The 13,214-nt window shown below is 42.1% G+C and overlaps 1 protein-coding gene across 6 annotated transcripts in view; it reads right to left on the reverse strand.

Annotated features, from left to right (window-relative positions):
- Positions 1-13,214, reverse strand: part of DIS3L2 (DIS3 like 3'-5' exoribonuclease 2) — a 349,588-nt gene that overhangs the window by 92,122 nt on the left and 244,252 nt on the right. For all 6 annotated transcript variants that reach the window (XM_041765744.1, XM_041765743.1, XM_041765745.1 and 3 more), the window contains one exon: positions 12,621-12,733. In XM_041765744.1, the coding sequence (XP_041621678.1) occupies positions 12,621-12,733 (113 nt within the window). The remainder of the gene's footprint in view (positions 1-12,620; positions 12,734-13,214) is intronic.

The raw sequence follows: 13,214 nt of genomic DNA on the forward strand, positions 1-13,214 counted from the left end.
TTAAGGATTAGTTTGGCCATATACACATGGGGTTATTTCTGAGCTGTCTATTCTGTTCTATTGGTCTATATGTCTGTTTCTATGTTGGTACCATACTGCTTTGATTGTTATAGCTTTGTAATATAGTTTGAAATCAGAAATGTGATGCCTCCAGTTTTGTCTCCTTTTTTTTCTTTTTTTGGTCTCTTGTCTCAAGATAGCTCTTAGCTAGTCAGGGCTAGCTTTTATGCCTCCGTGTGAATTTTAGGATATATTTTTCTATTTTTTTGTGGAAAATACTATTGGAATTTGAAAGAGATTACACTGAATCTGTAGAAAACTTTGGGTAGTATGGGCATTTTAACAATATAAATTCCTGCAATCCAAGAACACAGGGTGTCTCTCTTGACACTTATTTGTGCTTTCGTCAATTTCTTTCATCAATGTCTTATAGTTTTCAGTGCACAGGTCTTTCATCCCTTGGTTAAGTGTATTCCTAAGTATTTTATTGTTTTTGATGCTATGTAAGTGGAATTGCTTTCTTAATTTCTAAATCGTCTCACATCTACTAGAATGGCTATTACCAAAGAGACCAAAAAAAAAAAAATGTTGGTAAGGATGTAGAGAAAAGAGAACACTTGTACATTGTTGGGAGGACTATAAATTGGTGTAGCCATTGTGGAAAATAATATAGAGGTCCCTCAAAAAATTAAAAATAGAACTACCATTTCATCCAGCAATTTCACTTCTGGGTGTATACCCCAAGGAGATGGAATCAGTACTTTAAAGGGATATCAGTGCTCTTTGTGAATAATGCAGCGTTATTCCAAATAGCAAGACATGAAAACAACCTACGTGTCTATTGACACATTTGTCAGATAAAGAAATGTGTATATACACATACATTATGGAATATTATTATTTGTGATAACATAGATGGACCTGGGAGGGCATTATACTAAGTAAAATAAGCCAGACAGAGGAACTCAAATATTGTATGGTGCCACTTACATGGCAGTGGCCAGGGGGAGGAGAAATGGGGAGATGTAGGTCAAATAGCACATATTTTGAGTTATAAGATGAATAAGTCCTGACAATCTAAGGTACAGCAATGTGACTACAGTTAATAATAGGGTGTTGCACACTTGAAATCTGCTGACGAAAGATCTTCAGCATTCTCACCACACATACACAAAAGAGCTAACTGTGAAGTGATGGATGTGTTCACTGTCTTCATATTGGCAATCATTTCACAATGTACATGTATCTTAAATCATTACATTGTACACTTTCAATATATAAAATTATATTTGTCAATGATTTACCAAAAAAAGTTGGGATAAATCAAAGAACCCAAGGGCTGAGTGTAAATTCATGATGGGATTTCATTATAGTAAAATTGCAGAATCAACACTTTAGTGATTGAAAATATCACAACTGACCAAATCTCTTGTTTGAACATTAACAAGATACTCCAATAAAATATCACCAGTTTCCTAGAGGAACACTGTAGTCAACTAGTCACTCATATTGTAGTTTTTTAAACCTAAAGTATTTCTTCTCTTTATTGATCTTTCTTTCTTTCTTTCTTTCTTTTTAAGATTTTATTTATTCATGAGTGACACACAGAGAGAGAGGCAGAGACACAGGCAGAGGGAGAAGCAGGCTCCATGCAGGGAGCCCGACGTGGGACTTGATCCTGGGTCTCCAGGATCACACCCTGGGCTGCAGGTGGCGCTAAACCGCTGCACCACGGGGGCTGCCCTTTATTGATTTTTCTAGTCCGTAATAAACTGATCCAGTGGTATACCTTCTCTTTCATTAAAAAAAAAAGAAAAAAAAAAAGAAAAATTGTCTTCAACTTACTTTCACTTGATCTTAGCCAAAAGGCTGAGAAGCAACCTTCTTCAACTTACTTTCAAATGATGACTTCACAACTATCTCAGAATGCTACCTGCTTTCTCTAAAGTTCCCAAGGTGAAGACTGTATCTCTACCTGGATGCCCTGAAGACACTTCAGACTCACTCTCTCCTCCCTTTAAATCTATTCCTAATCCTGTACTTTTCTTTTCTTTTCTTTTTTTTTTTTTTGTACTTTTCTTGATTAACAGCATCATTCACCCTGTTTCCAAACTAAAAATAGCCACAGGAATAGCCCTTGATTTATGCTGGCCGTTGACTCCTTGAATCGTAGTATCAATCACACGTAACACAGGTAATGCTGTAACCCTGCATTAAGTAACTGAGAGGTAGTAGGCAAGAGATATAACTGCACTAGTTGAGGTAAAGTTATCCAGTTAAGTTTGTCAGCAAAAGCAAGATAATTCCAGTGGCCTCTTACTCTGTGTGAGGTACCTGTATCCTGTTTTAATACAGTAAGTAACATTTTGTATGGAAAAGTATATTCTAGAACTCACAGCCTACACTAGTAACAAATAATTAATAATTGTATGGCATTACTTGGCATTATTATGAAGGATGTGGTATTTCTTTTTAACACCTATGTAAAATCCAGTGACCACCTGAAAACAGCTTAGGTAACAGCTTTTATAACACAATCACTTTTGAAATTTTTTTCTTGCCATTGCTTTTGCATCCTCTGTTCAGATGACACTACATTTTCTTTAACTTATTTAATATTGAGTATTAAAATATGATCTATATATTTAACATTGCCTTCCAAGTATTAAGTGTTTTACTAAATAATATAATTTTACCTGCATAAGCATATGGTGTAAAATGGAGAAAGTCTCAATACCATACTGTCTTGTGACTGAACCGTAAAAATTTCCCATCACTTCAGCTTTTGGATTGTGCTATGGATTGAATTGTCTCTTCTCCCATCCAAATTCCTTTGGGGGAAGCCCTAACCCTCAATGTCACTGCATTGAAGGAAGAGTCTAGGAGGTAATTAAAGTTAAATGAGGTCATGATCCAATAGAGAGAGGTAACTCCCTTCTCCCCCCTACCCTGCACAGACACAGAAAAAAGGCTATGTGAGGACACGGCCATCTACAAGCCAGGAAGAGAGTCCTTATGAGGAACCAAACTGCTGGAATCTTCATCTAAGACTTCTATCCTCTAGAACTGTGAAAAAAACAAATGTCTGTAGTTTAAGCTGCCTAGTCAATACCATATTGCATGACAGCCCAAGCTAAGACAGACTAAATCAAATTTGTGGTGTGTGCATTCTAGGATTCTTCTCTGGGCTGCATTAGCTGGTAATTATACCAATTGTATTTTGGTAGTAGGCTACTCACCCTGCATGCTTGTAGTCCAGGACTTAATACTTCTTTATATATAGCTAGAGTTTCTTCAAAGTGTTCAAGAAACTATCTAATTGTGAATCACGAAGCTGAGCGTATGAGAATATAATGCAATTCCTGGCTTCATGTTTTAGTGTTTGGCAAAAGAAAGTTGTTGCAACTAAATGCAATGTGGTATCCTGAACTGAACCCTAAAAGAATACATTAGTGGAAAATCTGGTGAAATCCAAGTAAGGTATAGATTGTAGTTAATAGTAATATTTTAATATCAGCTTCTTAGGACAAATGTCCCGAGGTACTACTGTAAGATGTTAACACTGAGGGGAATTGGGTGTAGGATATGTGGGACCTCTTTATACTGTCTTTGCAACTTCTCTGTTAAGTCTAAAATTATCTCAAAATGAAAGAGCTTAGTTAAAAAGAAAGCCACTGCTTTCACCAGTTGATCTCATAAGTTATACATTTAAATATCAAAGAAATTTAAGCTAATGAAATATGAACTGATCTGTTCTTATATAGTAGTTTGGGATTAAGATTTTATTTGCAAAAAGGCCTTTACCACTTAAAAAAAAAAAGTCTAAAGATCAGCAACCAATAGAGTGAAGTCCATACTCATCAGCAGCACAATGCAAGAGAAAGCAAAGGATCTGAAGCCAGACTGAGGTCTAATCCTGGGCCCATCACTTTCTGTACAATTTGGGCAAGCTAGTGTAATTCTGAGCCTCAGTTTCCTTACTGGTAAAACAATACTGAAGATGCTCAATACAAGTCAGCTCACTGGCCAGCCCATGGTCCAGCAGGTCCTTTGGTCACCTGGCTTAGCCAGGTGCTCACTACACACCATTTGTCTGCCACACCTGCTGACTGCTCTAACTCTTGCCAAATTGTTCTCTCTTGCTGGGACATCTTTCTGGATGTTTTGCATCTGGTCAACTTTTGCACATCCTTGAAGATTCGGCTCATCATAATTCCTCAAAGGCTTATCCAGATTCCCCTGGGGGAGGATGTACAATGTTCTGTATACTTTCCCCACCACTTTTGTTCTTACAAAAAGGATCTGAGGCAGTTCTGAAAGGTCAGAAACTTATTCCACCCTCTCAGCTCTTCTGGGACATTTCTATAGCTCTTAGCACACCCCAATTGCTTCTTTATGTGCCTTACTCTTCCTCTACACCATAGCACCCTCAGAAATGACACACAGCAGGCAGTCTGTCTGCAAATGACTGACTTTTGTCCAGAAAATGAATCATTCTTTCTGTGTTTACTATTTATTGCATTGCATAAAACATTTTATGAAATACATAGTGGACTTCTACTTAAACATATTTACATAAAAATTTCATAGACAGCTGGTATTTCAAGTATAAGATAAAGAGCTGTGACTATCCTCTCCTAAAAACTACTACAGTAGTTTTTAACTAGTTTATAACTCAGTGGCTGCCCAGGTTATAAACACTGCTTGGCACCTTGTATCTTTTTTTTTTAAGATTTTATTTATTTATTTGGGAGAGAGAAAGAGGGAGGGGAGGGAGGGGGGAGGGAGAGAGAGAAAGAGAGAGAGAGAGAGAGAGAGAGAGAGATCGATCAGAAGCAGGGGGGAAGGGCAGAGGGAGAAGCAGACTCCCTGTTGAGCAGGGAGCCTGGCTCGGGTCTCAATCCCAGGACCCTGAGATCATGACTTGAGCTGGAGGCAGATGCTTAGCTGACTGACCTACTCAGGCACCCTGGTACCTTATATCTTATATAGAGGACAACATTTTAATATTCAGATGCCAAATAACCTAAGTGCTTATGAAGAAGCTAAACATTAAAACATTTTCAGGTAGTATAGTTATCTTTAATTTGTAAAGGGTATTTCTTTCAAATAACTTTCAGCCGATCATGGAGCAGAATTTAGATGGTATTCAGAGAAAACAGTCTTTATGTGCATATAGTTTTACAAATGGACAGTTATTTCTCTTTCAAAGGTGAAGGAATGACGATGTTACAATCCTTCTATGGTTTGGCATATCCATGACCTCTCATAAATTGGGCCTGATTTCTGCCAAGGTCACTGGGAATGAGCTCCATTCCCACTTGACACACTTGGCACATGTGTCAAGTCCATAGCACAGCAGGGACCCCCATGGGAGGAGGGCTGGAGAGACAGGCAGCCACTCCCAATAAGCTGCCTCCTCAAATACAAGTCCTGTTATTTCAGGGGAGCCCCACCTGTACAACAGCATGTGGTCTCCACATGCTCAGCAGCTAAATGGTATCTGCCACAGAGCTTGGGGAGACTCGGAGGTAGGGGTGATGAGTGCCGAAAACAGTGGGCAAGTGGAAAAGAGAAGAAAGTCCCTCTGGGGGCTGAGAAACTGCTGGCTGTCATTAGCGTCACCCGACCACTTATGCATCCCCCAGCCCCTGGACGGTTGTCCCAGTCGGGTCTGCACTGTGCTCATGAGCTTCACTCCAAGGTACAGACCCCGGGGATAAGTCCCTCAAAGTTCTCAAACTCCCCTACTTCCACTGTCCCAACTCTACAGCCCCACGGTCAGTCCCATGATCTGCCTTTCCTGTGTTTGTAATTCACAGCTGAGCAGTGATAGCCAGTCACTGGACCCTGTCCCCAAAGCCAGGTTCAGCTCCTACCTCACTGGAGGCTGGCAGACCTTTCCCTCATTTGGGGCTGGTTCTTTCCTCCAAGCCTTGAGACTCCATCCCAAGACTCTCTTAACTCTTGTCTTCACAGAGAAAACAGAGACCATTGGACACAGCCCCTCCCAAACACCCTTCCAGCCCCTTCCTCCCAACACCCCTCTTCAGCTCTGCATGTGTGCACCTCAGTCCCCTGGGAGCTCAGTGTCCTCTCTGTGCAAGGTCTGGGCTTTGATCCACCCCGCCCTGCCAAAGCTTCTCCATCGGCTACGTCTTCGGCGCTGTCTTTCCCATAGACCATAATCACAGGATCAGTCTCCCATTCTTAGCAACCGGAAAAAACACTCCCCTCTCCCACTCTGGATGTCCCTCTTTACGTCATTAAGGTTCTCAACATAGTTCATGCATCCTATTTTCTTTTCTTTTTTTTTTTTTTTTGAAGGTTAAATTTCAACCTTGGCAAGTCTTTTTTTTAAGATTTTATTTTTTGATTTATTCATGAGAGACACAGAGAGAGAGGCAGAGACATAGGCAAAGGGAGAAGCTGGCTCTCTTCAGGGAGCCCGATGTGGGACTCTATACTAGGACCCCAGGATCATGCCCTGAGCCCAAGGCAAACGTTCAAATGCTGAGCTACCCAGGCATCCCCATGCTTCCTATTTTCATTCACATATTCCTTTCATTTCTCAACTCAATGTGACATTTTTATTTTTATTTATTTATTTTTAAGATTTTTTAGAAAGTAATCTCTATATCTAATGTGGGGCTCGAAGTTACAACCTTAAGATCAAGAGTCATACACTCTACTGACTGAGTGAGCCAGCTGGGTGGCCCTCTATATGACATTTTTAAATTACAAAAATAAGTTTGTGGTAGGAATTTTAGGTGATAACAAACCAAAACATGAGAATATAAAAACTGTGAGGCCTCATGCCTTAGAATAAACAATGTTAACATATTGGTTCAAAACCTTTGTCTTCCTTCTGTGCACTCATAAATGACCTGACATCAGGTAAAATATTACATGCTTTAGGTACATATATTTTTTGTTTAAAGGGAGAAGCAGGCTTCATGCAGGGTGTCCACTGTGGGACTCAATCCCTGGGCTGAAGGTGGCGCTAAACCGCAGAGCCACCTGGGCTGCCCCACATATATTTTTTGAAACACAGAGCTAGTGGGTACTCTCAGACTCCTGCTGCACTGGTCCTCACTGGACCCCCTTCTTGGCTGGCCCCTTAAATGTTAGTGCTCTCACCCTCTGCCCCCTGTTCTCCTTCCTTCTCCCTGAACGTGTTCTCCGGGGGCTCCCTCACCCCTAGGGTTGCACTTCCATGGATACACAAGTCCCATCCATACTGCATTTACAGCCCTGCATCTCCTGATAACTCCAGATCCCTTTAACTACCCTGCCCTCCGAACACCTTGACTTGGACGTCCCACACATACTTCAAACCTCACATGAAGAAGACAAAGTTCAAAAAACAAAAAAAAAAAAAAAAGAAGAAGAAGACAAAGTTCAGCACTTTCTTCCCTGCAACTGTTGCTATGATGTATTTCCTATCTCTAATAAGAGCAGCATCTGGTTACCAGTTAAATAAGCAAGCAAACAAAACCAAACCACATATACACACATCTCTCCCATGGAGCACAACTGGGTGTTCTCTTGTGATTTCTCCACTCTCCTCCTCCTGCTACATCCAATCTGTCCCCGGGTCCTGTAGGTTTTACATCTAAATCTCTCTCAAATGAGTCTTCTTTCCTCTCCATTTTTTAGTATGGACATATTCATCTCTCTTGGGTTATATTCTAAAAGTCTCCTAAGCCAGCAGCCGAGATCTGGGGTAGAAATTATTCTGGGGCAGAGTTCCTTATTATTCTTCAGACTTCTGCAACTTCTTACTCTATTCTGCCCCATGATAATTTGCAATCTCACTTATAGTAGGACACATGGCCTTTATCTTTTCAATAGCTGATGAACTGAATTTGGTAATTTTATTCTTTGCTTGTCCTGCTCATGAGGGAAGGTCCAAATACCTTGGATGGGGTGGCATGGTCTCCGGGGAAGTCTGGACCCTCTGTGATCAGTGGTCAATGGTCAACGGTGGCCAAGAGCTCTCAACAAGAAGCTGGCAGAGGGCATCCAGACCCTGTCTCCAAGGAGAAAGCAAAGATGACAGGGGGAAGCCAACTTCCCCTATTTGCTTAGTTCAACTCTTTGCTGTGCTAGACAGGGAGGGAATGCAGGTGGACATCCCTTGCTCACGATGTCTATTTTAATACCAGGCTGAAGACATCTACTACTCTAGTTCTCCTGGGGTCCAGTTGATAAACTCTCCTACAATTCTGTGAGCAAAAAAATCCCTGTGTGTTTTGGGGCCATTATTCAAAGCCTCAAGGGGCCATGGCTGAGGGAAAGAGAGAAAGGGCCCTGGTATCGATAACAGTTTTTCTCCCTCTGGCCTCACTATTCTTCAACCACATGGTTGCTGAGGTGATTTTCTACTTGAGACAAAGAGGGCCATGTCTCTGCCCTAATTGCCCTCAAGATGAAGCCCATCCTCCTCAGCCTGCCACTTCAGGCTTCTTGTTATAGCTTCATCTTTTGGCTCCTCCTGCAATTTCTACCCCAGCAATCCTAAACTACATCCTGCTCCTTGCGCATCCCATGCTTTTTCGAGCCGCTATCTGGAATGTCCTCTCCACTCACATGTCTACCTAGAAATTTTCAACTCAAAATTTGAGACATTGCTCAAAAAATCGACAGCTTGGTGAAGCCATTTTGGCTCTTGTGGAAGCTCCTCTCCTACTACCAACTCGGGCAGGTATACCTTCTCTCTCTTCCCTAATACTTCCTCACTCTGGCAGTCCTTCTGTACCTGCACATGGCCAGCATACTGTGCTTGTTACATGACCCTTCTTCTCTGGCTTCCCCAGGGCAAGATCAGCATCTCCCCCACTTTTATACACCTGCCACCTGGCACACAGCAGATCCTCGACGACTACGAAGCAGACGAAGACAGGCAGCACTTCAGGCAGCAGAGAAAGAAAGGAAAGGCACTTAGAGGGTGCTTGGTCTCCTTAAGTATGTTTCAGGCCAGCATCAAAGTTGGGTCAGAATACAGCTTAAAAGCTGGTCATGGAAAAAAAAAAAAGGGACATGGTGACAGGACACCGACTTTCTAAGCATTCTGGACCAGGGCTTGGGAGAACTGAGAGAAACTGATCATTTAGGTAAATACGCCACTGCCCAAGGCAGCTGGGTGGGGGTACCAACAAGACTATAAAATCTTATATTAGCCTCAGAGAGCAGAAACATCTGCTAAAGCCACAGCGGGCAGGCTGGCCAAGTTCAGCAACGGGTTAGCCAGGACAGCCCTGTGACCAACGGAAAGGGCCACAGAGGGGAATAATCGACCATCCACGCCAAGAGGATCAGGAGGGACTGGCAGTGACAGGGGGGCTCCCAGAGCCCAGGGGAGCTAGATGTCCGTGACCCAGCTGGGAGGGGCAGCACGGACCTCCTCTGCCCCTTCCAGCCCAGGCCTTCGCTGGCTCCCAAACTCCCTCACACCCTTGGAGCTCATTGGCTGTCAGAGCCTGAGAACTTAGGCAGTTTTTCTCCTTTTCTCTGAGGACTTCGAGGTTTTAACAGTAAGGTACTGCTAGCTCTCCACTCACACACTGAAACAACTTAAAAGGAAAGAGATAATTCATTTGCCAGCCAACATCTCTGTTTAAAGAGTTTTCTTTTTCATATCAACACTTCCATGAATTCTGAATTTGATCAACTCTTTGCTACACAGTTGGACATTAACAAAACATCAACACTCTGACAACCTGCTGGGGTCAGAAAGGAACATCTTAAAACTCTTTGGACTCCACGTTAAGACAGGCTTCCAATCCCGATCTTTGATCTCTATTATAAAGCAGTACCAATAAAATATCGTAGAGATTTATGGGCGAACTTTCATTTGAGCTGTTTCACACCTAAAATAACATGAGAATTAGGGCCAACAGGCAGACAATTTAGCTTTAGGTTTCAACTGTTTAGCGTTTCTTTTACTTTTAAAACTTAATTCACTTATTTTTAAAAATGACCTTACATTTTACAGTTTCATTGTATTTCCCTCTCAGGGAAGACAAGAGACACTCACTGGGTAGATTTCATGTCCTTCTGAGAAGGACAGGCCTGAACTCAGGTAGACACTTGTCCCTTTGACGAACAGATGCCAAAGTGTGCCTGGGTGCCTCTGTCGGTAAAATGAACAGATGCCTAATTTTTGTCAAAAAGAAAGAGTGTATCCTTTCATGGGACTTAAATGGGCAATATTTCAATTTATCTTTCCTCCTGAGTACACTCCATTGTTACTGAGAATAACCAAATACTTATTACTGTAAGTAAAATCCCAACAAAAAGAATTTCATTTTAAAGACAAGTAAAATGGAATCTGGACCCAACATCTGTTGTATAGTCTTGATCTATGGGATGATACCCCAAATCAAGCTTAGACTGTAATTCTGGTATCAGTTACTTATAAGCCAGCAGCGCTTGATGGAAAGAAATTGAGGCCGCATTCCCCATAGGTGGGAACTACCCGGCCCCCCACCCCCAACACACGTATGCCTTCCCCCATCTGATTAAGTTGGGAGAACTGATTCTGCCAAATGAGAAAGCAGAGAATCTGGAGGAAGAGGAAAGCAGCTCATCCAGCTTTTAAGAAGACCTTTACAGGCAAAGAAAAGTGAAAACAGCAGAAAAGTTCCTGGACACAGTCCTTTAAGAAACAAAAATGAGTAGGAAGAAAGGTCAGAGCAGTGGTTCAAAGGAACCAGAATGCACAGCTTCTGCTGTCCAAGGTTGTGGGCTGGCGCCACTTGCTCCAGCCAAGCTGGGGGCCGAGCCGGGCAGCGGGCAGCGGGAGCCCACAGCCACTCAGGGGCACATGGGCCCTTCCGCCACCTAGCTCTGCACTTTTAGAGGTCAGGAGCAGAGCCCCAACTCTGCAGTCTTGAAGGGAAATTCTAGAACTGCGGCAATCAAGAAACCAAAGTAAAGAGAATAGGAAAGGAAATGTGCTTTGTTATTTAACCCAATTTTATTTTTCCATTTTCTGATTTTGAAAGAGAATTCCTGGTTATAAAAGGAGAATGCAAAACCTAGATAAGGGAAAGCCACCTGCTTAGCAGAAGAACCTCTAATTGTGTCTGGGATTCTTAACTATTTGAATCTGAATGACAGAGTTAAATTTTTCTACATGGGGAGAACAATTCACATTTATTCACTTTCTGTGGCCTTGAAAATCTAAGAGATTGCCACTTCTGTTTCTCTTTCCATCATAACATTACAGTTCTGTAGATATAAGGGATTTTGGAGTCTGATCTCTGTTGTCAGAAGCCTTGGGCCAGGCAAAGGCCAGGAGTTGGCCTACTGCATTTTTGGGCAGGAGGTATGGATGGGATGTCTGCAACATGAGGTTATATTAAGTGTAAGCAATGTACAAATATCAGAGCTGTGTTCTCAGGAAAGCCAAGCTATGAGTGAGGGACCTGGTCTTTGAGTGGCTCCTTTGTCTGAGTAGACTGGGTTCCTACACTAAAAGGAGCCAGAGTGGACTAATAGTCATCCCCCAAAAAGCTTCAAAATGAAAACATTTTTATTAAAGTATAATACACGTACAAGTGCATAAGTTATAAAGGAAAAGCTTGTGCATTTTCACTCTTGTAAAAGCTCATGTAATTAGTGATCTGGGTACTAATTACTCTTAGCAGTCCCCTCATCATTTGGCTCTGTTTCTCCAAAGGTCACCACTATCCAGACTCCTAGTAGCTTTGCCCATTTTTGAACTTTACACAAATGGACCCCTACAGTGGGTGCACCTGTGCCTGGTTTCTTCCACCATGTTTATGTGTGGAGTTGTCATTCATTGTCAGGCAGCTGTTCATTCTCACTGCTCTATAGAGTTCTACTGTGCAAATCTACCACGATTTACTTGTTCACTCTACAGTGGATGGGTACTGAATCGTTCCTGGGTTGTTGTTTTTTTAGGTAGTATTACACTGTTATTTTAATTTACATTGCCCTGGTAATATATGATGTGGAACATCTTTTCACATGCTTATTTGTCATCTGTACATTTTTGGTAAAATGCTTTTCCATCTCTGAGGTTCCAGATTATCTTGTAAAGGGCAGGTCAGAAGCAGATTAGAAAAGGGCCTGAAACTTTTTCTCAAAAGGCATTTGATTCCATTCTCTTGTCATAGTGTGACAATGTCGTAGACGTTACAGTGCCACATTACAGCATGTGGCTGTGTTGTAAAAACATTTAAAAAAAAACTGTGGCTGGTGTGGGCTGACTTTGCAAAGCCCCACTTTGAAACAATAGCTTGAAAGCAGTTACTTTTCCTCATTTCTTTCTGAACATGAGCACCTGTCTGCGTGACTTAGGTGGCAGGACCAATCTGAAACCTGAGATGGGTCCCTGCGTCTTGCTGTGGTATCTTTTTTCAGTTTGGTTCATCTTAAATATATAAGAAAAACATGCAACCACAGAGGGGAAATAACTTTTTCAAAGAAAACCTTTTTTAAAAGATTTCATTGGATGTGAGAAAAGATATTCAGATGAGATTGCTGTTCCTCGTGATTTTTTTTTTTTTTTTTTTTTTTTGGTAAGAAAAGAGAAACAAAGGGGGCAGACTAAATAGGATGCCTTTCAATCCAAGAAACGGGAGACTTACCTTCTGAACCAAGTAGACACTTGTAGCTCTCTCAGCAGCTACTTTATCCAGAGGGGATCCCTCGGGAACAAAGTAACTGACATCCGCAATATGAACCCCCACTTCAAAGTTGCCTGTAAATGCAGAAGGAAGTTGATCAGTGTGGGATGGAAGGCAGGGCCATTCCCCCCGGGAATCACTCCTAGGACTGCGCGCACTCTCAGAGGCCATGGGACCTGAGGTGTGGGTCACTGTTTCCAGTCTTGCAGGGCTCTCCACCTGCTCCCCCAGTGATTTGCATGGTTATGTTCCTCACCATACACTAACAGACAGTGAGATTTTTATCTTCCAGAAACAACATTAACCATCTTCGCAAGATGTCTCCTGTTTCTAAAGGCCTCTTGTGTTTGTAAACATCAGCTGACTTGCAAAGGCAGACTCATTTGGCATGGTGAACAAGCCCTTTCAGGGCACTAGAAATGAATGAATCTCTGATTCCCACAGATTGTTTCTGAAGTCTCTGTTCCTCCTGTCCATTCTGACCACAGTCTTCACGTCGAGCCCTATACCTGGCCTTCCTTCCTTGATTCTGCCCCTTCTCACCTAGCCCTGTGC

This window comes from Vulpes lagopus, chromosome 8, assembly GCF_018345385.1.
Source record: "Vulpes lagopus strain Blue_001 chromosome 8, ASM1834538v1, whole genome shotgun sequence".
Lineage (NCBI taxonomy): Eukaryota > Metazoa > Chordata > Mammalia > Carnivora > Canidae > Vulpes > Vulpes lagopus.